The sequence below is a fragment of the Corythoichthys intestinalis genome, chromosome 20 (assembly GCF_030265065.1).
Source record: "Corythoichthys intestinalis isolate RoL2023-P3 chromosome 20, ASM3026506v1, whole genome shotgun sequence".
NCBI classification, from domain to species: domain Eukaryota; kingdom Metazoa; phylum Chordata; class Actinopteri; order Syngnathiformes; family Syngnathidae; genus Corythoichthys; species Corythoichthys intestinalis.
Window position 1 is genome coordinate 36,759,535 of NC_080414.1, and position 26,317 is coordinate 36,785,851.

At 39.9% G+C, this 26,317-nt stretch overlaps 1 protein-coding gene across 1 annotated transcript in view; it reads left to right on the top strand.

The window, feature by feature from the left end:
* The first annotated feature begins 702 nt into the window (after nucleotides 1-702).
* LOC130908782 (retinol dehydrogenase 10-A) overlaps nucleotides 703-26,317 on the top strand; it is a 48,337-nt gene continuing 22,722 nt past the window's right edge. Inside the window, exons 1-2 of the mRNA XM_057824576.1 lie at nucleotides 703-1,331; nucleotides 4,046-4,272. Of these exons, the coding sequence (XP_057680559.1) occupies nucleotides 1,046-1,331; nucleotides 4,046-4,272 (513 nt within the window). The 5' untranslated portion in view covers nucleotides 703-1,045. The remainder of the gene's footprint in view (nucleotides 1,332-4,045; nucleotides 4,273-26,317) is intronic.

Here is a 26,317-nt window from a genome sequence, read left to right on the forward strand (position 1 = left end):
TATCTTCACCTGCCTAATCTTGCTTGTACTTGTGTGCTCAGTTGTGGTATAGATGCACGGGGCTTATCGATTGCGCCGGAGGCATGAAACAAATCGATTAACAATGAGAAGAAGAAGAAAAAAACAAAAGTAACATGTAACGCTGGTGAAATTTGAAAAGTAGTGGAGTAAAAAGTATAGATACCTGTCGTAAAATCTAATGAAGTAAATTAAAAAGTACCACCTCATATTTGTACAGATACACAAAAATGTACTTAAGTACTGTAACAAAGTATTTACTTCGTTAAATTCCACCACTGCAGAGTCCAACAAAATACATACATGGATGGAGGATAGCTGAACTGATTTTCAGACGGATTGATAAAGAGATGAACGGTTTCATGGACACAGTCCGAGATATATAGATGAACTAATTTACTGTCAGACAGACAGATCGGGCAATCGATAGGAAAATGAACAGATTGATGGGAAGACAGCCAGAGAGAGAGATGAACTGATTGACAATCACCTAGACAGACGTATAGTTTAAAAAAAAAAAAAAAAAAGGAAAAGTAAAAGTGATTCATGATTCCTCAATTTCTTATCGAAATTGAAGATAGGAAAAAGTCATGTTATGAGTTGAGTCAAAGCTTTGCGTTTGCACCCCTAGTGAGTGAGTGCATTGTGTAAACCTGACGCTTCATTGTGACTGGCGCTAAAAGGCTCAGTCCGATTGGGTCCGGTGTTGATGGGAGGACTGAATAAATATCGAGCCCAGATGCGCTTCGGGATGAGACAGAGCCGATAAGTCGAGCGGGAAGCCACGAAGTGTGCCGCTTGTACACACAACGTGTGCTCTCACCGTAACTTTTAACTCAACTTGTAGGCTGCTCTCCGCTTGTTGGCACTTTCCACGGCTGGCGATTGTGGTTTCCTATCCTCGCCGAGGTCCGTGAAGTAGCCGCAGTCTTCTCGGCTCCAGGTTGCGTAAAGAGTGGTCAACCTCGCGCCCGCTTCCTCGTTTATTTTTTTGTTTTGTTTTCTTTTATTAACTTCATTGTCCAACATGATGATCATCATCGCGGAGTTCTTCGTGGTCATCCTGAAGGTGCTGTGGGCTTTCGTAACAGCCGGTGCTAAGTGGGTGGTGCAGCCCAAGGAGAAGAGCGTGGCCGGACAGGTGTGCGTGATCACCGGGGCTGGAAGTGGCCTCGGGCGGCTCTTCGCCAAAGAGTTCGCCCGGCGGAGAGCCATCCTCGTGCTGTGGGACATTAACAGCCAAAGCAACGAGGAGACGGCAGAGATGGTGCGGCAGATTTATCACGAAGTGGACACGCCGACCTCCAAAGATGGTGTGTAGTGTTATATCATTATTTCAAACATAACACACCTTTTATTTTTCTTTATGCACGAGCAAGCGTTTAGACCCCTTCTTGCGTTCTCCCTGGGAAACGTGTATTTCATTCATCGCTCACAGAAATGTACACTCGTTATGTAATCTAACCCTGCTGATATTTATGTATACTTTGATGCTACAGTCTGTGACTTGCAAGCGTTATTTACGTTTCAACCAGCGGATTCAAGTTCAATGCAAACTGTGCCCAGGCCAAGCAATCTTGAATTCTTCACTTTCACACTAGATGGCATGCCCCCCTCTTGTGTCGATTAGTCATTAAGGGGACATCATCCCCCCCCCCAGCTCATTAAACACTATAAATTTGGTCACATAAAGGCTGTACTGTGTTCCACAATTAAACTGTTGTGTGTCACATGAGTTTAAAAATTGGTAATAGTTTGTGTTTATTCACTGGGAAATTAAAAGTGGTAGGGCTGCAGCTATCAAATATTTAGGTATTCCATGATCTATTGCTTGGTTCGCTCGAATAATCGAGTCATCAGATGACAAACATTTTAATGCTTTGTGCAATGGCATAGGTTTGGTCTCAACATTGGTAGGGACGTTATAACAGCATAACCTGCATGTACACTTTTTGTTGGGTACGGGACATTAATAAGACAAAATATATTGTTGAACGGGGGTCAGAGCTAAAATTTTTATGAATATGAACATAATTGACAGGCTAAATAATCAATGCAAAATAATCATGTGTATTGATTTAGGCGATATAACATTCAAATACTACTAAAGAAACATTTTTAAAGTGCAATTAATGAAAAAAAAATCTGAGATATCCAAGGACCGTTCTATATCTGAGGCATGCTAGACTACCCCAAGACCGAAACAAAGTAGTCTCATGAAATTCACAGATTTTTTTCATGTCAGAATCCCCCTGAAGTAGACTCATTCTAGGATAGCTCCCCGTTTTTTTGTTTTTGTTTTGTTTTTTTAATAATGAGACTTGCTCGCAGAAGCCATTGCATTGCATTACCGTAATGCACATAATGCAAACAATGATTCAAATGAGGGACGGCTAGCTCGACTTTGTAGTTCGTTGTAGAGGGTGGCCCAACTGCAGTAGTTTTGCAAGTTAGCAAGTTCACACAGTTTAATGTCATGCTCTTATGCAGGTCGGACTTTCAGGACCAAAATTAGTGGTGTTTCCCCCCACCTTCACAACATTAACGTCTTTTTACATCACTTATGGTGGCTGCTGCTGGCGAAAATACTTCTAATATCCCTACTCTTCGAAGGGGACTGAAAAGTTAGCATGTTTACATGGTTGTGTAAGTGTGTGTGTGTGTGTGTGGGGGGGGGGGGTCTAGTCATCAGCCAATCAAGCGTGCGTTTAAGGGGAAAATGACATTCGTCAAGTGAAAAAGGATATTTGTAAGTAATGAATATCACTTAATAATGGTAGCGTGTATTTTATCCTTACAACATATGGGAAGATAGTCTAAATTACCTATATAACTGAAGTCCTTATATAATGCAAATAAAGTTGGTAGGGACAATTTGAACATCCTGAAAAGTTAGTAGTGTAATGTCCCCACCATCCCTATGCAAACCTACGGCCTTGGCTTCGTAGAATACATTTTAGGAGATGTAAAACAAAGGGAACGTGTTTGTGCTTGCAATAACGTTTATTTTGACATGCCGAGATTGCACTTTCAAACAGCATTAAATATAAATACAAAATAAAATACCTGAGTCTTTCTTCAAATAATGTAGAATTGCACTTTCATTTCACAAGAGCAATACATGCATTTGAAAATAAATTAAAATGCCCGAGCCAGCTCATATAACGTTATAAAAACAATAATTAAATGCGGTTCTAAGTACAACAAAAGAAGAATTGGCTGACTTGCACAGCAAAAGTCCCCTAGCTTAAATGCTATAAAATGCTAACTTGTTGTTTCTTCAAACTATGAAAAATGTCACTGTCATTTTACAATAGCAATAAATGCATTTAAAAAATAACTAAAAATACCTGAGATTAGCCTCAAACGATATAAAAAATAAATAAATGAGGACCTAAGTAAAACAAAAGAACAATTGGCTAGCTTGCAAAGCAAAAGTCCGCTAGTTTGAATGCTATAAAATGATAACTTTTTTTTTTTTTACATACTCTTAACAAATCGTTCAAAACATTCCCACAAAAAAACTGCTAAATATACTTCTAAACTAAATAAGAAATGCATGAACAAACATATTACCTCGGAAAAAAACTTATCTTATGTTGGTTTTAACAGGGAGCAGCTGGATTCAGCCGTGTTCGAGAATTATGTCATATTCACTGTTGCCACAATAGGGCAGTATATCCGCCCAAATCAATAAAACTAAATGTGAACACTATCAAAACAAACCATTACAACGCCACTGTAATTAAACAAATCCTCGAAGCACCAACATTTGATTTGCTTTTTTCTAATCAAATTACTGGAGTTAATCGATTAATCGTTGCAGTGCTAAGGAGAGTACAATTAAACAATTGTGGATCTACACCAACAGGGAAATGTTTTTTCATTAGCCCTGACAAAGACTTGTGGAAATACTTTTGTTCAGTACCAATGAACAACCACACTGAGCAAAACTCCTCACGAGAAGAAACCAATTAAAACCATCTCGTCTAGTCACTATTTAATCGATCCATTTTGACTCCCCCAGGTGGCGTTGAAGAGGTCTCCCCATTCCAGCCCCAGGTGTACACGTATGTGTGCGACGTAGGCAAACGCGAGAGCGTGTACTCCACAGCTGAAAAGGTGCGTCGAGAGGTGGGCGAGGTGGACATACTCATCAATAACGCTGGCGTGGTGTCGGGCCACCACCTCCTGGAGTGCCCCGATGAGCTGATTGAGCGTACCATGGTGGTCAACTGCCATGCACATTTCTGGGTAAGATGATACACCAAGTTGACAGAACAGAAAACACACACAAACAACGATTCTATCAAAATACTCAAGATTCCAAGCGGGCTTCTCAGTATTGTTTCCACATGACATGCATGCCTACAATTAATCTCATCCCAACCTGGAAAATCAGATTTGTGTTGGTGCTTGTATTATCCAGCTGGAAGTGTGTGTGTGGAGGATAAGAATCTATCTCAAATGGTTTTTCTCACATTTTTAGAATGCCACGAGAGGAAAATCACTGGCCTGTTCTAGTTTCTGGCCGTTGTAGTCAGAGATGTTGTCTGGCTACTTTCACCATGTGTGTCCTGTGCAGTGCCATGACAGATCCTTACTTGAAGTGTGGGAAAATTTTTTATTTCACCGAATTGAATTTGAATTTAAAATTATGTACGGTATTTATGAAGTCTTAGTTCTGTAAACGTTATTTTGTCCAATTAGACTTTGGAACAAGACACAAAATTAGAGGTCGATATATGGCACGATATACTGACTTTTTTCCAACATCGGCCATCAGGGGCGCTGGAAGTCACTCACCGCAGGAGGTGCTGAGGATCTTATTTTGATTTCCCATCCAAAAAACAGCCGGTCCAAATTTGCCATGCTCGTGCTTTTTCTCCATACCAGGCATGCACAATGGCAGGACACACGCATGCTGGATAGTTTACGTCCTACTACTGGGCTACTACAAAGACAGCGTTCTATTTCCCCTACAATGTGTACAGCGCCCGTGTATTATATAGCAAATCCCCGCCGGAAGACGGTGCAATGACACACAAACACATTTGAAAACTAACAGGTCCAATAAGCCTCTGTTTGGCAACCACTTTTAACAACATTCAAATAAATTGCACAAGAATATCCAGCGGTGCTCTGCACGGTGACAGCTCAACAGCAACAACAAACAATAATAAGGCTACAATGCAAACTATTTGAAGTTGTCCACCGTCTAAATCTACAACTGACTTTCCTAACTGGGCACTATTATAAACTGTCATAATCATCTTCATTTTCGACCTCGGATTTTAGAAAATTTCGCTGTTTTTGTCAATGCAAAATCGCTAATTCATTTTTGTGCCATGTTAACGCCTCCGCTGTCTACAGTGACTTGGTAGCAAGCAAGGTGTCAAAAAAAAAAAAAAAAAAAAATTCATATAGTATATATTTAATCCCCAAAGATAAATATGCTATTGTTTCAATGTTTTATTTGTTGATTTATTTTTAACAACAAAAAAAAAAAAAATCTACCAAACACCAGGGGGTGCTGCAGCACCCTCAGCACCCCACTTCCCGCGCCACTGTCGGCCATTGGCTGATTAACAAAAAAAATAGAAGATAAAAAAAGGAGTTAGATCAGGCATCTGTGTGGGCAACTTTGGCCGCCACTGACTGACGGTAGGACCCCGGAAGGACCCTGCCATAGGAAGCTTCAGGCTTGCCTATTTTGTAAATATTGTCAGCTTTTTAAAAAAATATTGCATGAGCAAATATGCAATGTTACTTTAGCCTTTTAAGGTGTTTACTGAGTCATTCTTACACTCTAAATGTAACTCGTAGCATTAGCGTAGCATTCGCTTTAGCATAGAAGGCATTCTCTCAGGCCACGTCTACCCGTAGCAGGGTATTTGGCAAAAAAAAAAGAACTTTTTCTATGGTTTGTCCTATCATCCACACACACACACACACACACATACACACACGCCCCCCCCCCCCACGCACATTTTGGACATTGAAAACAACGGTTTTCAAAAAACACCGTCCAACGTGAAGATGTACGAATTTTAAAACAAGGGTTTTTAAAAACACCATCCAAAGTGAAGATGTACAAATTCGAGTTTGTAGCGCCATCATGTGGACACTGATAACCGAAGATTTAGTTGTGAAAACGTTACTGACTGCAATAAACTTTGTTCCTTCGTCACACGAGACCAATGTTTACATTTGGAATAAACATAGTTACTTTGCAGTGGGTTTAGATCTAATAATTACACAGGTGCTTTTTGTTTCCTTTTATTTGCAAACTCTTGCAGTGCTTCATACCGAAGAACACATGCGAAGGATGGGGGTATTCTGGACAATTATTTTTCGTGTATTATTATGAATGCCATTGGCTGTGGAAGCTTTTAGGCTTTTAGCTTTGTGGAAGCTATTAGGGCAGAATACTTGGTTTAGGAAAAACCCTGCTATGTGTAGACATGGCCTTAAACTCTTACTTGTTTACATCTTGTCGTGACGTCCTGGTGGGTCTAATTATTTAAAAATCATGTACTGTTCTTGCTGAGTGTGTATAATCATAAATAGAAGTTCTGTTTTCGTCGATTTGGTAGCAGTAGACCGGATTAATCCTTTAAGTCTCAGGTCATCATTTTAAATTTGAAGCTGTTGAAGCATTTTTAAAAAAATGCCTTTTATAATCTATCGGCTTTGGATATTGGCAGTCGGCTGAAAATTGTTTTAGATATCGGTATCAGCATTTGAAAATCCCATATCGGTCAACCTCTACACAAAATCCACCCTGGATTGCTCACCAGTCAATCACGAGGCTCTAATGAGCATTTTTCTTGAATGACATGAATCTGTGAGCAATGTGATCTCGAGTACGATTACAATTACACAAAAGAGGGTGTGTGTTTTGCTTTGTTTCGAAAGAAAGTCTTAATGAATGGAGGCTGCCAGAAGTAGGGGATGTGGTTCATTAAAACACAAGCTGGAGCTCTGAGTAACCACAATTCTTTCATATATCAACACACTATGGCAACCTGCTGCATGCAAATGTATTTTGAATAGCTTATATTAAACATGACTCCCGTCCCCAGTAGGAATTCATTATGGGTAGCGGAGCCTTCTTTAAATTGCCAAAACTCCAAGGTTAGAGTGCACACAATCCATTTGGCATGTGTGCAAAGCCCCATTCGTCTCTAAATGCATGGCAAGGGGTCCCACAAAAACATGACAGCAGGTTTACAACTTGGTCGTCACCTAAAAGGCACCCCTGGGTGAAAGAGTAGCCAACCGGGTCCTGATTTAGGACACAGGAAATTTCATTTTACGAGCAAAGTCGTCATGCAAAGATGCTGATATTAACCCTTTTTGTCCCTCGGGGCAGAACTAAGATTTGTATCTATACATGTCAGGGAAGAAGGATTTGGAAATGGATGTTTATAGAGTGTATTTGTAGAGGGCAAGGGTTGGGGGCTCCAGTTCAGACCATTACCTATCCATGTGTTGCAATGGCTGCTCGCAGCCTGAAAGAGGCAGTGAGTCCAGCTGCAAGGGAATCATGGAGGCAAGCTTTGAATTCGTCTGAGGCATTGTTGTCTACGTGAACTGTGACTATAGAATTCATAACCTATTGACATGACACTGGAAACAGGGCCGATTCGTAGGGGGCCTATTTTCAAAAACTTCAAATTCAAATATTTACAAAACCAAAGCTGCTATCGACCTAAAACCAAAACAGGCACCTACCTTAGCCATATATGAGTCTCCATGAGCAGCGGCATCAAAACATTCAAAGTCGTTCCTTTATAAAATCCCGATTAATTATTCTATATATAAGTATAACATAACTTAAAATGGCTATAAAAGTCTCAGATTTTAAACTAAATGCACAAAAATCACCAAATGCAGAGATAATCACTTATATTTTCAGGATCAATACCAATATTTAACATATATAAGTTTTTGACCACAATAGCAACTTTTTTTTTTTTTTTTTTAACTCCAAGTTTTCAACAGCGAATAAATCACTCAATTTAACATCATAAACTTAATACTTGAGGAAAACATGCAGAGTCAATTATAAATAATATGTAAATAGATTATTAATAAATTCTATACACTATCACAATTTATTATAGAGTAGAATAGCCCTTTATTATCCTTATACACTATATACTATATACGAATGAGGCTAGCGGCCGCCTGGCATAAAAGGAGCTTTTCTGGCGAAAGTTTTTGTGAATAAACGCTTAAATCCTCAAATTCTTCATAGATATGGACGTAAAACTGTCTCGATTCTTGGTTAAAAACGAAGAAACCGTGCAGTTAGCGTTTATTTCACGTTTATTGACGAAGTACAATGCTACTATGGTGGCGACTGAGTTTAGCGGCCGCCTGGCGTAAACAGAGCTTTTGTTGCGAAAATTCTTGCGAATAAATGCTTAAATCCCTGAATTCTTTATAGATATGGACGTAAAACTGTCTCGATTCTTGGTTAAAAGCAAAGAAACCGTGCAGTTAGCGTTTATTTTACGTTTATTGACGAAGCACAATGCTACTATGGTAGCGACTGAACCCAGCAGCCACCTGGCGTAAACAGAGCTTTTGTGGCGAAAATTCTTGCGAACAAATGCTTAAATCCCTGAATTCTTTATAGATATGGACGTAAAACAGTCACGATTCTTGGTTAAAAGTAAACTATGAGGCTAGTCAGTTAGGGAAATTAGCTGCCTCCATGTGTAAACAAAGAAAAAAATTCCTATGAATAAATGCTTCAATCACGTATGCATGGTACGAAAAAATTTAATATTTACCTTGAATCCTTGAACAAATCACTCCTGAGACAATCCTTCCTGTTTGTATGCGGTACAGCTTTCGTACTTCTTCAAAAATCCAAGCTTTAATCAGACATGAGCGTGTCCCGGCTATTACTAAATGAAGCTCGGCCCCCTCGGATAAGGCGTCGCGCAAAGAATGACGAAGTGACTCGTCAATAGTAATGATGTCTATGCTGTGACTATGACGAAGGCATTTCGTTGATGAACATATTTTTCGTGATGATAAAAATGTATTTGGATACTACAACCAGGAGCGGACTCGGAGGTGGATTGGCCCGGGAGTCATTGAAAAACTCCCGGGCCCACTTCATGGACTGTGTTGGAAGCTATCCAGCCGCCAACACAAGTACCTGTACCGTGATGGAAAAAACCAGCATTTTATTTTGTTTGGCAAAAAAATCATATACAGTGATCCCTCATTCATTGCAGCTAATGGGGACCAGATGTGATAAATGAAAAACCGTGAAGTAGCAAAAAATTGTTTTGTTTTGTTCAATATATTTATTCAGATCTATCATTGGACAGGGATACATATGACATATTTTTGGTACCATTTTACCCAAAGTATAATTAAAAAAAAAAAAAAACTTTAACGTATATATATATATATATATATATATATATATATATATATTTTTTTTTAGGAAATATTTTTTAAGCACTTTAAGTTTTAAACATGTTGCGTCCCACAGAATTATTTTTAAACAAGAAAAAAAGTAGACGCCCAATCCATTTAAAAAAAACTAAAAAAAAAATGTTTGTCTTTATTAAATGCTTCATTGCGTGTCCACTCAAATCCGCTCCAGCTGCTCAGTTACACACGATGACACAGCAACTGTTTAACAAGTGAAACGATGATTGACCCATGAGGTGCTTTGAAGGTCGAGTCTCTGCCAAGATCAAAGCTTAACTGTCTGTCAATCATCATTTACTTTAACCCTTTAAGGTCTGGGCCCATTTTGTCTGATTTTGCATGCCTTTGAAGTTGCCTTTATATTTCAAAGAAAGAATTGTTTACGATGGCCTGGTTTGGTCCCTTTTTTTGTGACACCTTGAACTTCATGTCCAAACTGTTGTTTCCTTCACTGACCCATTATAAATCATCATTTTGGGCCCAAAAAGACCAAAAATTCCAAAATCGTTTTGTCAAAATTTTTAATATTGATGTCCAATAGACAACCAAACATGCGTAACGAACCGTTTTGAAACTTTGTAATATTTATTCAACATGTTAGGATGAACATTCAACAAAATTTTTTTAGAATAAATTGTCTTATATTTGACAATTCAACATAAACAACAAGTATAGCCATAGGCGTTTTTTGCCTTTATACATGCTCTAGTCAAAACAGGTTATATATAGCAGACCGAACAGTGAAAAAATATATACCATCTAACACAAAAAGTGTTTGGAGGCCATCTCCTTATGAGTTTAGGTATTGCGGCCCATCACCTGATGAAAACTATGTACACACAATCAAGCTTCTTGAACACACATTTATATACACAAATTGAGAAGACTGATTGTGGGGAAAAATATATATATATAACATTGGGAAAAAAAAGTATTTTCAAAAATATTTACAATAAACAAGTTAAAAAAAAAAATTCAGGCATGCCACTCCGAAAAGCAGTTTCGTCCTGGAATTAGACACAGGGCGACATCACACAGCCCACACTTCCATGGGGTGTCGGTCCTCTTTCCACCCTTCCACCCTTCCATTTTCATTTCACTTTACTTTCATTGTCACTATAAATGTACATGAAAAAAAGTCAGTATTTATGAAAATAATAAAGTGTAAAATAAAAATATATACAGCAATCAGTAATAATGGAAATCTATATGTATGACAATAGAAAGAATACTTAGCTGAATATGTGCTACATCCCTAATCTTCATATAGAAAGAAGAACACCACAAATGATAAATTCCTGCCTTGGATACACACAGTGCACGTACGACTTTGATCTGATATGCACATTTTATTATTATATACACAAACACACACTTATATTGCATCAAAATTAACTTTGTCTTGCAATATCAAAAGAAACTTTCAAAAGAAACTGTTTCAGCATAAAAAAAAAAAAAAGTGAGTTTGCTTACCTCTGCTCGTCGATGGCGTCACCCACGTGTTCAAATACGTCACTATCTTCACTCGAGGACTCTTCCGAAGAAGACGATGATGACGAATTTGGACCATCCTCTTCCTCAAGTTGATCAAAAAGCACTATTGCTTGCGCTAAATTTAGTTTTCCGTTCATTCTCAAAGTCACACAAAGTCGCTGCACGATCCAAACGGCCGTCGCTCGCCACCTCGCTGCTTCAGAACACTCCTCCCTCTCGTTCGGTGGAACCTCGCACGGCAATTATATTTATTTTAAAAAACGCATTTTGTGCTTCCACTGTGACTTCGAAAGGGTTCGTTTGAGTTGTGTTTTTTTCATGGAGCTTCCGTTTTGAAAAAGGACAAGAAATGATGGAAATATAGACATAAACAAATGATCCATGCAGCGTTTTAATGTTTTTTTGAGAGGACAATAAAACTATAAAACTTAAATGACAATATCTCACGTTTTAGTTGGTCGATTGACTTCAAATAATAACGAGAGTAAACCGCAACTTCCGCACTTTAAAACGAGACCAACCAACGGCATGTGGGTGACGTAATTAAAACGTGAGGACGCTTCAAAGACGACGTGCGCTGAGGACGCGCCGGCGCGTCCTTCGACTCTCAAGGGTAATAAGCAACTCCAGTTCACTTTCTGACAAAGAGCAGGGAGAGGAATTGAGGGATGGAGGGTGCGAGCGTGCGACAGCGCAATCGGCTCAGGACAGCTCATCTGTATTTATTTATTTATGTTTATTTGGAAAAATAGGACTGAGGGCACGAAGTTTGAAGCGCGAAATAGCGAGGGATCGCTGTAGTAAAGAATAACCTGAGCCCTTAATTAGCTTAGAATAAAATAATTACAACTAAAAGCATGTAGTGATTTTAATGCAAACAGGTAATTGATACAATAAACTATCACATGAGTAAACCATTAGAGAACTGTAACCTACACATATACATGAAGGACATTTAATTCATTTTTCTAAATATTGGTCCAGTAAAAATGCAGTTTTGAGTATGTGAGCGGTCAGAAAGGTCCACTACTAAAATTCACCAACCTTGGCCAGAACATATTCAAAATTGTGGCTTTACAGTACCACAAAAATGAGAACTGTAACTTACCATTTACTAAAACGACCCGTTGCTAAGTTGAATCACATCAAGTAGATGGAGTGGCTTTAGGCAACTTTTATCCTTATTTAAATGATGACAATGGTGGCGTTATATATCTTGGAGTGTTTTTAAGAGTTGGGAACAGCACGAACCCACGGGAGTCGGATTGCATTTACTGTAATGCTTGGATTAAGCGGGTGCGCTATATTTAGGGTCCGCTCATTTGACTACGGGAACACTAACGCCTGCTGGCTTGACCACAGTCACCAATTCCCATTTATTTTTCACCAAATACTTTTTCCCGTGTTCGTGTAAAATATGTTGGCTCGCAGTTCACGCATGTGTACTGACACCAAACATGACTTATTTTAGGAATTAAGACACAACTTTTTTCTCCCGACAGCAGCCCACTGGCCCCCGGTATCCAACTTCGGCCCTCGAGAGCGCCTATCCAGCTTGCTTTCCATGTCTCCCTCCTCCAACACACCGGACTCGAATAATTCGGATCGTTATCAGGCTCTGCAAAGCTTGCTGATGAGCTGATCAATTGATTCAGGTGTGTGCAGGAGGGAGACATGGAAAACAAGCTGGATAGGGGCTTTCGAGGACCGGAGTTGGATACCTCTGCAGTATGCCATTCCGCCCTTGACTGCAACATGACGAGAAGATTGCCAGTTTTTTTCTGATGAGAACGAGACATAGTTACTGTCATATTCATTCACAATGCTTGCTTATTGTATGTGTACTCACTACACACACGACCCTACTCACCGGTGTCCGTCAAGCTAGGCTTCACTCCAGGCTTGCTTGTTTTGAAACACAGTGTAAGATATGCTTTCTCATCTTGGTAAGAGAGATTATGCAATTTTGCTTTAGCCTTTATAATGTATGTTTGTGCTGAGTGATTATCACACACTAAATGTAACCCGGAGTGTTGGCATAGCATTCATGATCGCATTAGCTCTAAACAGTCTGTGGTGTCCACGTTGGAATAGTTAATTGAAAATAATGTACTGTTTTCCTGCTCAGTGTGTATTATCATAGGAAGTGCTGCATACAGTGGTTTGGACATAACTAACAGTAGGCCAATATTAATCCTAAATCAAATTTTTAATAATTGTAGCAGTTTAAACAGACACGCTCCTCATTTTGTGCTAGTATGAACCTGGTTTTGATTATAGTAGTTTGCATACATTTTTCAAAACGAATGCTGTGCAATAGCGGTGTGCCAATACATTGATTAATAGATTCAAAGAGATTAAACACATGACAATTCGATTATGATTCATAAATGTTCAAAAACGATGATTTTCCCTAATAACTCAATGACAGCCGTTGCTAGCAGAACAAATTTCAAGACCCGTCTCCCGCTCGGACACCTTAAGGCAGGGGTCCCCAGCCTTTTTTGCACCACGGACCGGTGTGATTTTGGTCTTTTTTTTTTTTTTTTTTTGTACACGGACCGGCAATGTGCAACAGAAAAATACAGCAAATATAGAATAACACGACGGGGCTAAAAACAAATATTAAGTGCAGGGAAAATACAACTCGCCCGCTGAAACAGTGGGAGGCCTGAGCTTGTTTCGTTGAGACGATGGTCCCATCTAGGTGTGATGGGAGACATTGAGACACGTAGTGTGTTCCTTATGTCCAGCTGCTCTGTAACTTTGTCTTGGTTGCCGTCATTGCAGAGAAGCCCGCTTCACAAAGATATGATGTTGGAAATTGTTGCGAGGTGTCCGGTGTTCTGGTAGCAATGTCTGGATATTTCGGAATGTCTTTAATGCAGAACCTCGGTAGAGTTGTTGCCTCAAATGTACGTTTAAGGTTGCCGTCATTTGCGATCTCTACAAGCTGATCCTCTTGTTGCACAGACATGCACGAATCGCTCGGTTTATTCACAAACAGGTCACAAATCCACTCCTTCGCTTGCCTGGTACACCAGACTCACCGCTGTTCCAGCTATTGAGTCTGGCCACCATTCACGCGAATACAATTTCCAGGGCGGAACATGCCACAGCAAACAGACAGCGGAGTGGACCAATCAGCGACGGGCAGACGTGACGTTAGTAAAATGACGAGGGAAGGACGAGGGACTTGCGCGTGGAAGTAAACATACGAAGAGAGCGGAGTTTATTCAACATGGCTAGCGCGAGACACTGTTGTCAATGACTCGTGTCGATGTGTTTTTGGTAATTTAAAACTGATTTTACCGTGGATTGGAACATATTCTCGGCTCTCCTGTTCACCATCTGTGTTGCTGTGGAGACGACTTTCGACGCGCAAGAGTGACGTTGCTTGTTAAGAACATGTCATGCAAATAAACGAATCTGATTTGTCGATTGATTTTGTACCTGCTCGAGAGGCCGTTAATGGGCTGGTTCAAGGGCTAAACTCTCAGTGTTTGAAAAATACAGGGAGAACAGTCTGGCAGAGCCAGGCAACTCCTTCGCAGTTGGTGGGCCTCATATTATGCAGAGCGGACTTGCCGCCTGACGGTCACCTGTTGCAACAATCCCATATTTTAGGTAGGATTCTTGGTATTGTCTATTAATAGAAGATTTTGTTTTCTTCAAGGTTGTAGGCTCATCTTCTGGCTCGTCATGTGCCCTTTTCCCCGTCTGTTTTTCAGTCATCTTCGCTAGTGTGGGAGCTAATTATTTCTGGGAACAAATGTGATGCGCCCGCACTATGTCATATGTTATTATCGAGGACAAGTACACATAGATGTACAAAACAAAATGTACTGCTATCAGTCCAATCAATGGATTTCTATGACGACACGCTTTCCTGTGGTATTATATCTAGAGTAGACATGGATATTGGTTTGTTAAGGGGCACAGGCCAAAGTTAATTCGGCCAGAATGCAGTCGTTAATAAATTATTTATTATTTCTGTGCGGCCTGGTACCAAATGTGCCAAGTACCGGTCCGCAGCCCGGCGGTTGGGGACCCGTGCCTTAAGGGACACACAAAGTGAGGATGGCTGCAGCGGAAGTTACTGAGCAAGAGTTTTACTCCTGTACAAAAGACTCTATAATAAATTTGTGAATGAGACAGGCAAGTACCGGGCGGTCGCGCTTTAGGTCCTCTTCTGTGCGCAAGTCATTTCTTAGAGCGAGAGGGGAAGAGAGATAGTTCGCTGCTCCTTGCCTTTCAGTTGTCCAGCAGTAGGTTCAAGTGTTAATTGGAAAATGTCCCTAGTGTGTTGCTAAGTTCTGTGTATGTCTATCAGAGGTGAGTACATGACCCCTCATGTACTGTTTAACCTTTATTGTTGTTGTTTTTGAGAAGATCGTGAAGATCGTTCGATAATCGAATCGTAGCACCCTGACTGCAATATTACTAATAAACAGTGTTGATTTTTTTTGCAGACGAAACACCTTGAATATTAGTCGACGGAAACTAGACCTGACTTCCCCATTTTGAAATGACTAAAATAAAACTAAGTATTTTCATCCAATGAAGGAAATTTAGACAAAGACTTAAAGACGGAAATGAAAAGAGCTGCCAAAAACGACGCCAGTCTGTCGATGCTTTCATCATTTGTGAGGATCTACCGATTCGCTAACTTTCTGACAAGACCTCAACGTCAGCCGAGTTCTCAGTTGCGCACTGTGGACCAACTTGGACGTCAGCATCTCGAAGATGTTTTTTTCGAACGATATGCAGCAAGTGTGGCGGGAAAAGAACAGGGCAAAGGAGGCGACACCGAGCCGCGGGGCGGGTGAGATGAGAGGGTAATGGTAAGCTGCTATTGACCCACTTTATCTGACAATTGGTTTCTTGTCTGCGGATCCGCTTGACGAGATGCCAGGCGACAGGAGCCAAGTTCCGCAGGCTGCATTCCTGCTGTAGCCAGAGAATGGAGGCAGCCAGGCAGAAGGGTCCTACTTGACCGGTTTTATATGGGCCCCCCTTCCTCGGGCCCCGTGCACCTGTACGCCTCTGTAAAGCCAGACGTGACAACTCTACTGGATACCTGCTGATGTCCAATGGATTGAAAAGAGCAAAGTTGTTTGAAAGAGAATAACTTTCCACAAAAAATGTTTTTATTACTACTGGGGGGGGGGGGTACTCAGTTTATGAGAAGGTTCCGTTCCGGAACGCGGCAATTGTAACGTCTGTATGAAAAACAGTCGTTGGCAATGAATACAAAACCGATCAAATGCCAAAGAGGAAATGCGGCGGTAACAGACGGTGCCTTCTGATGCTGTGTAAAGACAAAGATTCCGTCCCTTCAACACGTACTTTGTTTTATGCCATTTGTGACCTCAAAATGTGTTATGATGGCGCTGTTGTAAAAACTGAGCCCCCCCACTTCACGTCTAGTGGTTTTCTACCAAGCGGTACTGTTTGTTACATTTTTGGGCATTTAAGGTGGTTAAGGGTCCAACACAATTGATCTGTGAAACATGGGCCTCACCAGACATATTTCACAGGAGCAGGTGCCCCTGTAGTGATCTGCAGTGTCCTAGTATAAATTTCAACGGTAAAAAAAAAAATACTTTAAAGTGCCTGTGACACGAAAAAGCATGTTTATTTCATAATACACGCGGTATTTTATGCCCCTGAATGATATGGGCCGCTTGGATGTGTGTGGAAGCGATCGCTATTTTTATTTAGTTTTTTGAATCCCGCGCCATGAAAATGAGTGACTTCCGGCTTCGGTCTTGCATTGAGGAGGAGGGCGCTGTGACGTGTACGGTAGAAGACGTCCTCTTCACGCTACAGTGTACTGTTGTGTATGAGGACGAAGGATTCAGCTGATTTTGCGGATTAATACGTTTATTTTTCGCATCACGCCAGCCAAACGGCTGCAGAAAAATCATTCTGTATGAGGGAGAGGCGTATGCGCCTTTTTGGAGTTTCAAAAGGTTCCCATTCACCGTGGATATTTACTGTGGGACCATTGGACTTATGAGGAAGTGAGTAAACATCTTGTTTTGTATTATGTCAAAAACGAATACAGCGATTACAAAGTAAACACTACAAACTTCCTTTAAATGAAGGACTACTTACGTTTGATCATTGATAGGCATGTAAAAAGCTCTCCTAATGGTCATTAGCAGCACCACGTTAGCTGCACAACAAATCCAGCCACCCTCCTCCGGGGAACGAACTGTAAATTGCTCTCCGCCGGGCGGTTTGCCGATCCACTAAGACAATTGACAACCGGGTCGTCATGTCAAATAATCCAGGATAGTTATGTGTGATTTTCCACTTCGAAGACTTTGAAACATCACTCGGTTTGGGTTACCATGTCGGCTAGCTGTCACGGCTTCTGGTTTGTTTACATTCTCCGAAGCCGGGGAAGGGAAATGACATATGTCCGATTTAGGTGTCATAAAATATCGTTCGGGAGGTGCGACAGTAAAGGTGAAGTCGACATTTTTGACCATTATGGAGTAATTTTGCCATGTCGTCCTGAATAAATGCATTTTTATTATTTCATATTCCATTCAGCACAATACTGTTATTTGTCATGAACATGTTATTTATTTAGCAATTGGGGAAAATACTTGGATAAAAAGAATATCCTGTAAAAATATTGAAGTAAAGAGACAGAAACAATGACATTTTGCCGCTCTCTTCGTCGCGTTTTCCTCGTTGTGAATAGTTCTCCCTCGACGGGCTGACTGGTCCTTCTCAAGCCATTTATATAGTTATTGGGGAAAAATACTTGGATAAAAAGAATATCCTGTAAAAATATTGGAGTAGAGAGACTGAAACAATGATATTTTGCGGCTCTCTTCGTCGCGTTTTCCTCGTTCTGAATAATTCCCCCTCAATGGGCTGAATAGTAAAACCGATGAGCCCAGTCTACCGCTGACGTCATCCACCTGTTGGGGACGCTAAAGCCCTATAATGGTAGGCGTGGCTAACCGGCAGATTAAAAGACTAATTTCTCGTCATCTGTGCTTTTCTAAATTGTTGTATATAGTCGAATCGTCTCAAAATACGATTCTAATTCACATAATAATGCCATTTAAGACTTTTTTTCTCGTGTCATATGCTCTTTAAAGTTTTAAGTCTACATAGCACAGGCTACAGAATGCGCCTATTTAATAGGGTCGTATTACTCTATTTACTCAATATACAGGTAGTCCCCAGGTTATGATGTACTTGCGCGATTTCGACTTTATGACACAGGAGTCTCCAGTGTTGTTGTTTTTTTTTTAAAGTATCTTATTTATATTGCTTTATTAATATGACATGTTCTGTCCTCACTAAACGCAAAAATGTTCAGTTTCACAGACGGCAAACAAGGCAATTGTGCTTTTTGAAGCTGTTTAGTTCCTTCACTTTTGACAATTTGTAAAGCTTTAACACATATTTGTACACTTATGCTCAAAACGACACGCATTTTAACAATAAAACGCTTGACACAATTGGAGTTGAAATGTCCATCTAGTCTCATCAGTATGTCAATTTAGTATTTTAAATTAGCCTAATTTGCCTAACAATAGTCCACTAGCTTCAATGTTACGAATGCTAATACATTTACAATTGTCATAGCAAATGGCTCACACGTAACTCCACAAGCTGTAGCTCTAAACTTCATTACAAATGCATATACAAACATATATTAGCTGAAACAACTTACTGCCTGATGTGGGCTGTCTTTTATCCATGTCAGACGTCTGAGTCTGCTCTTCAGTCATACAAGGCGATAGTCCGGTCAGACCTCAACGCTGCCACCAGAGGGCAGTGTATCCTGCATCATTAAACGAGATACTTTTGGACTTTTTGGACAGTTATTTTGAGATTTCGGGGTAATAAAGGGTTAATTAAGACTTACGCGAAAATTTGGGTTACGTCGCCAGCGTAGGAACAGAACTCGTTCGTAACCCGGGGACTGCCTGTACACAATTTGCACATGGCTCCTTAATATGGTAATTAATGCGCGTAATTTTGGCTGTGATAGGCATATGAGTTGGGAGATCAGAGTTCCCAAGTTGGAAAATCGGTCTCATGTGTTGTAAAGTCGTAATGTGGGATAAAAACATGGTTGCTACAAAAAAGAGTAGCCTATTTTAATGCTCCAACGATACATCACAAGTTGAGTGAATGTTTGGGACTTTTAATAAATGTAGTAGAGAATCATATTTCGATTTCTCCAACAACACGTTGGGTATTAGGTCTAGTGACGCCCTTGCTGTGAAGATGAAAAATTTAATTGGCACAGTTTGAGTCACTTACTTTATTTGTAATCCTGTAATCCTACGACAGCGGCCTACATTTGATTGGAAAACATCAGATTCCGTGTGAGTTGTTCTGTTCTGACTGTGAAAATAACTTATTCGAGCCATATAAAGCGGAAAAAATCAATTTTTTTGCCGCATTAAGCTGTGGGATGAATATAACTTACTAAACTACTAACTAACTAAAGGCTAATGTGACCCAAACTGGTTCCAAACTGGTTCTTTTTGGCTCCAACTTACATTAAGTAAGATTCTTTGAAGACTAACAGAACACGACAATTTGCGTGGAATCTGATATTATTCATTCTGTGTATGGCTGAATGATTAAAAAAAAAAAAATGACACTGACTTTTGGGGGGTTTGTGATTATATAGTTGAAAAACTGGCCCCATTATCACGTGAGCAACACTTCAAAGTAAGGATGTCCCAATGGCATGTTTTTGCATCCGAATCAGTCACCTGATATTGAGAATCTCCCGATAGCGAATCCCAATCCGATAGCAAAAAAAAGTTTTTTGCCATGTATATATGTGTGTGTGTGTGTGTGTGTGGGGGGGGGGGGGGGTCTACCCCCCCCTTATTTTCCACGCTATTAGGCGCACCTGAATGGCCTATTTTAAAAGTATTTTCATATACAGGGCGAACCGCATTATAAGGCGCAATAGTACTTGTACTCTCTGCCGCCACTGTAAATAGGCTATATATACTGTATATACAGTATATACAAATTTATCTAAAAAATTGTAAGCACACCTCTGCATAACATTGTCCTTGTTAACATAGTTAATTGTTAATATAGATCAAATTACAATAAAGTATAACTTTATTAAAAAAAAGTTTTGTAACAGAAATTACTTAAAGCACATTTAGTCACATCCAAATAAAACATTCACTCAAGGTACATTTTTTTGACCATCTTACACTGAAAAATAAAAGTTAATCAAATCAATGAATGATAATAAATTCAAATTGATTAGCAACAACAACTTGGAGCACAAGATGCCAAACAATTTGGCTGAAAAAAACAAAAAACAAACATTAATAGAACAAAGGTGACAGTATCCTTGGACAGAGGGAGTTTTTATTTTTGCCGCAGGCAGTATCAGCTCCTTTGCTATGGTGTGGGGTTATTTTGCACTGAGCAACTTGGTATGCTAACAGTGCTAGCTGGTTCACTGATTTAACACTCACAAAGCGGGTTGATTGTTAGCAATATTCGGCACGTTTTCGCTGAAAAAAAAAAAATCAATCGGCTTATTAATGTGATTGGGGTCTAATATCAGGGACGTCTTAATTGATTTGGCTGCATGCTATCCGCTGCCAACATTTTTAGAGACAGTAGACATATAGGTCTTTCCTCGTCTCCCACTGTATGAAAAGTGAAGCGAAACGCTACATACGCTTAATCATATTTCCTCGTCTTAGCTCTTCATATCTCCAGTGGTCTTTGCTGTGTAGTCTTGTCTAGTTAAAAAATACTGTGCACACTCTAAAAATGAGAGCGCCACTGCCACCCACTGAGTGGATGTGCAATTACACCAGTGCTTCTCAATTATTTTCTGTTACGCCCCCGCCAGGAAGACATAAACCTTTGCGCCCCCCCCCCCCCACCTCTCTGCCGCCACTGTGAATAGTATCATTTGTCTATAAAATTATTGTAAGTACACCTCTGCATAACGTTGTCCTTTTTAATATAAAAGAAAAACGTAATATCTCCATCTTTATATCTCCAGTTATCTTTGCTGTGTGCTCTTGTTTGGTTCAAAAATGCACACACTCCGGGAAACGAGAGCGCCACAGTCGCCCACTGAGTGGATGGGCAATTACACTTTATTCAAGCACGGCAAAAAAGTACGTTCCCTGAGGTCACATGCGCCACACCATGTCATGCGGCATCACTCTGCGCCACCCTGGTGGGGCCCGCCCCACTATTTGAGAAGTACTGAATTGCACTTTATTCTAGTGCCGCAATAATGTATGCCCCACTATTTGAGAAGGACTGCACTTGATGAAGCTGCGTTAAAGGGATTGTCACCCTATGATTAAGTAATATTGATCCATATTGAAGGATTATCAGGTGTACTATCAGCTTTTGAGAAAATTGAAGGCTTTCAGATGCTCCTTATGTGCGGAAAATATGGTATGTTTATATACATATTAGGGCTGTCAAACGATTAAAATTTTTAATCGAGTTAATTACAGCTTAAAAATTAATTAATCGTAATTAATCGCAATTAATCGCAGTTCAAACCATCTCTAAAATATGCCATATTTTTCTGTAAATTATTGTTGGAATGGAAAGATAAGACACACGACGGATCTATACATACAATATACTGTACATAAGTACTGTATTTGTTTATTGTAACAATAAATCCACAAATGGCATTAACATTCTTTCTGTTAAGTGATCCACGGGTAGAAAGACTTGTAGTTCTTAAACGATAAATGTTATAGTTACAAGTTATAGTAATTTTATATTAAAACCCCTCTTCATGTTTTCGTTTTAATAAAATTTGTAAAATTTTCAATCAAAAGTAGAGCTAATATAATAAGAAGAATAAAAATAATAAAAATAGAGTGACCAAAGTCTAAGTTTTACGTGTATTCTGCATAGCTATTTTGATATGGAATGCCAGTTCATTTTGCATTATTGTTTAACTGTGTGTCAGAATAGGGCCTCATTACTATAGACTGAAGTGCTTTTCTTTTTGTGAACATTATTTTTTTTGGGAGAGATAGGAATATTATTTTTGCTGTGCTTTCACTAAACGATACTTACAGTATCTGTACATATCTTACCCAAAATACAACAAGAGACACATAATTGCCACTAAAAGAAAGAAAACTTACCGAAATATGTGTGGAGCACAAATAGCAATTTGCATTGCATTGTGAATACAGCATAAACGTCTCACAACTACTAATTCTCCCACGTTTAGAAGAAATAACATGAGTATGGAACGGCGCTGCCCCCAAGCGGCCGGTGGCATTCTCTTCACTCTTAATGTCCATAAACGGCCTCATTGTAATAATCTGTTTGAGGCAATATGCGAGATGGTCATTCACCCAAGCGCCAGCAGAGGGCGGCAAAACTCCATAACAACAAGTGAGCGTTTCAGTGTACTGTCATTTAAATCTGTCTGAGCGGGATTATCTGCGTTAATTGCGTCAAATATTTTAACGTGATTAATTTAGAAAATTAATTAACGCCCGTTAACGCGATAATTTTGACAGCCCTAATACATATATCTTAATACATATACACACTGTCCTCATCGAATTTCTATGCTTTCCACAAAGCAAAATGCCCACTTTGCTCTTTGTCAGATGGTAAAATATTTCCACACAGCAGACACTACCACTCTAGCAGCTACCCATTAAGTTCCCGCATTAGCTTCCAGAACGTTCTCCTATTTGGGCTTTTTACAGTACTTTCCCTTCCACTCTTTAGTGTTGCAGAGTATAAAACGTATATATTTTTGTTTCTTTCGGCAATGCCATTGTATCTCTGAATTATATTGTTACTTTTTATATACAGTGGTAAAGAAAAACCTGATCCTCTGAAAAATGGCCAGATTTCCGATCACGTAATCAGATTTGGGGACATCCCTACTTCAAAGTATTGACTTAATTTTATGTTTAAAGTCATTCATTCCTTCCTTTTCCGAGCCGCTTATCTTCCCAAAGGTCGCGGGAGTCCTGGAGCCAAACCCAGATAACTATGGGCAGTAGGTGGGGTACACCCTGAATCCGTTGCCAGCCAATCACAGGCCACAAGGAGACGAACAACCGTTCGCACACAGACTCATACCTAGGGACAATTTAGTGTTTGATCAACCTACCAATACCATGCATGTTTTTGGGATGTGGGAGGAAACCAGAGTACCCGGAGAAAACCTACGCAAGCACGGCGATACATGCAAACTCCACACAGGAAGGCCAGAGCCCATGATTGAACTATTGATCTCAAAACTGTGAGGCGGACGTGCTAACCAGTCTGCCACAGTGGCGCCTATTTTTGAATTTTGAATTTTTTTATTTTTAAAGTCAATCCGATATATTACTCTGCAGCTAGATAGAACTTCCGCTCTTGCTGTGGTGTGGAGAGTTGATATGTTTTGCTTGCGACGTCATGCTCAAGTAGAAGTCCCGCGTGAGACTTGAGTCTGCTGCAACTACACATGTTGATTATAATGGTTACAAATTTAATCCATATGACGTTGGACGGGGGATCGGAGCCGTTTTGCAATTGAACCTTTAGTGTCTTCAATGAACCAAACAATGAGGTGAGTTTCTGTTAAAAAATCTTAAGCTGCTGCTTTGAATTCACCCGCAGATGAATTATCAAAAAGCAAAACCGGTGCAGAACTTTGATGTCGTGCTCAAGTCTCTGGTGATTCATGTCGGCGGTTCAAATTCCAAAGGTTTTAACAATTTTACAGGCTTTTATGTGGAATTGAGCAGTTGGCGATGGATGTTCCGTTTTCACAAAGTAGTATGTTTGAGACACAATTCGTTCTGAATTTCATGGAGATAGTAGCGGATCCGTACGAGTTGTAACTGCCTGCAGTTCAGTCAAATCCCCATGTCTGCCGTCAGATCATCAGTCTCCTGCTTCCTCTTGTTGTCCCAGGAGAAGTCAGCCTAATTAAGAGGCCATCTGGCCCGACACTGGTGGGGCCAATATTTTGTTCATATTCGTATCAGTGAGGCGCTAATGCAACCTGACATCCCAGGTGCAAGAAGCTTTTGTGCGGACCCCCAGCGCTTCCTCTGCTGCAATTAGGTGGAGCGGCGGGGTAGAGGCCACCCCACGTAGGCCTGTGTCAGCGGGTAATTTAGCGGAACAAGGGAACGCCGAGGCCCAATTACGGCCGACTCTGATGTAAGACACGAGCCCCCCGGTTGCCTTCACACATTTTGTGTCCGATAGGTCAGCAGGGGTCACGGCCGCACGCCGGGAGCTGCCATGAGAGGTGGGACGGCCGATATTTAGCGAGTGGAAGCGCCTCACTGCTATCATGTCAATTATGGTTCATCTGTTTGTCTATATGCTTGCAGATTTTAAAGATAGGGGGTTAAACAGCATAAAGGCAAGACAGATTTCATAGCTTCGTAAACGAGACTGTTAAACTAAGCTAAATCTCCACTGAGCAGAGAAAATACACTATAGGTCAGAGATGTAAAATGTAAGGCTTGTGGGCCAGAAGCAGCCCACCAGGGGGTCCGGTCCGGCCCGCGGGGTTGTTCTGCCTGACGGGCACGTTGTAGCTCATTCATATTGCACATACAAAATGGCATGTATTTTATTTTGATGTTGGCGCTGTGAAACTAGATTTGTGTGAACGATTGTGTGCACCATTGATGTTTGTGGCAGGCCTTTTAATTTTAATCTTGGTCTTTTGGACGAAAATACGTATTAGTCATAGTCATATTTTAGTAATTTCAAAATGTTTTCATCTTGGTCTAGTTTTAGTCGACAGAATCTCATACGATTTACGTCTAGTTTTAGTCGACAATGACTCAAAATGTTTATGTCTCAAAGTTTCAAATTCAAAGTTTTAGTCCAAGAATAATGGTTTCCAACAATTTCAAATGAACATAGCTGAGCACATATTGTAGCGTCGACAAGGACAATGCCAACTTGATGATGATAATACACACTCAGCAGGCAAAGCACTACATTCTTTTCAATTACACCTACCTAGAAGCCACGAACTGTTGTCCCCCCCCCCCCCCAAAAAAAAGGTAACACTTTACAATAAGGGTCCCTTGATTAACATTAGTTAATGCATTTTTAGACAATAACTAATGTTTAAGTTACATTACAATAATTATTATAATTTCTTATCTAACATTTATTAATATATTAATTAACATGAGTCAAAGCATTAGTTAATGCATTGGTTAATGTATTAGTTAATGCATAACCAGACTGTAACTAATGGTTTGGTAAAATTAAAAATATACAGTATACCGTATAAGCCTATATACTAGGGTTAGGGTTTGTTTACTTAAGCATTCATAATTTCTTGGTTAAGGGACACATGTGCTATACTTCACAATAAGGGTCCAAAAACATTCAGTAAAGGCTAATTAAGGTTAAGTAATACTTATGAGGTACGTTCACGTGAAATAATACCATACTTTAGGTTAGCAGCACCCAAGGACTCACAGAGCAATGTTGTTAAGTAATGTATTATATATATTATAACCTAATGTGAGGTGTTGATGTTGGTGAGCTGATTCATTTTTCCGCCACACATGATGTTGTGTGTTACTCTCAAACAATTCATTTTGGTTTCATCGGTCCACAAAATATTTTGCCAAAACTTCTGTGGAGTGTCCAAGTGCCTTTTTGCAAACATTAAATAAGCAACAATTTATTTTATTTTATTTTTTTAAAGATAGCAGTGGCTTTCTCCGTGTAGTCCTCCCATGAACACCATTCTTGGCCATAGTTTTACATATAGTTGATGTGTGCACAGATATTGGACTGTGCTAGTGATTTCTGTAAGTTTTTAGCAGGCACTCTAGGGTTCTTTTTTTTAACCTCTCTCAGTATTCTGCGCTGAGCTCTTGGCATCATCTTTGGTGGCTGGCCACAACTTGGGAGAAAAGCAACATTGCCAAACTCTCACCATTTGTAGACAACTTCTCTGACTGTCGATTGATGAACATCCAGACTTTTAGAGATGGTTTTGTATTCTTTCCCAGCTTTATACGAATCAACAATCCTTGGTCGCAGGTCTTCAGACAGCTATTTTGACAGAGCCATGAAACATATCAGACAGTGCTTCTCATCAAGACAATTCTTACCAGATGTGTGTTTTATAGTGGGCGGGACAGCTTTAAACCACTCATCAGTGATTGGGCACACACCTGACTTAAATTGTTTGGTAAAAATTATTTTCAGTTGCTCTTTGTCTCCTTAGACAGAGGGTTTGCTTACTTATTTTCCCCCTTCTTTCAATGTTTGCATGCTATCCTCATTCAAATATGAAAACCTATAAATGTTTGGGTGGTTTTAGTTAAAT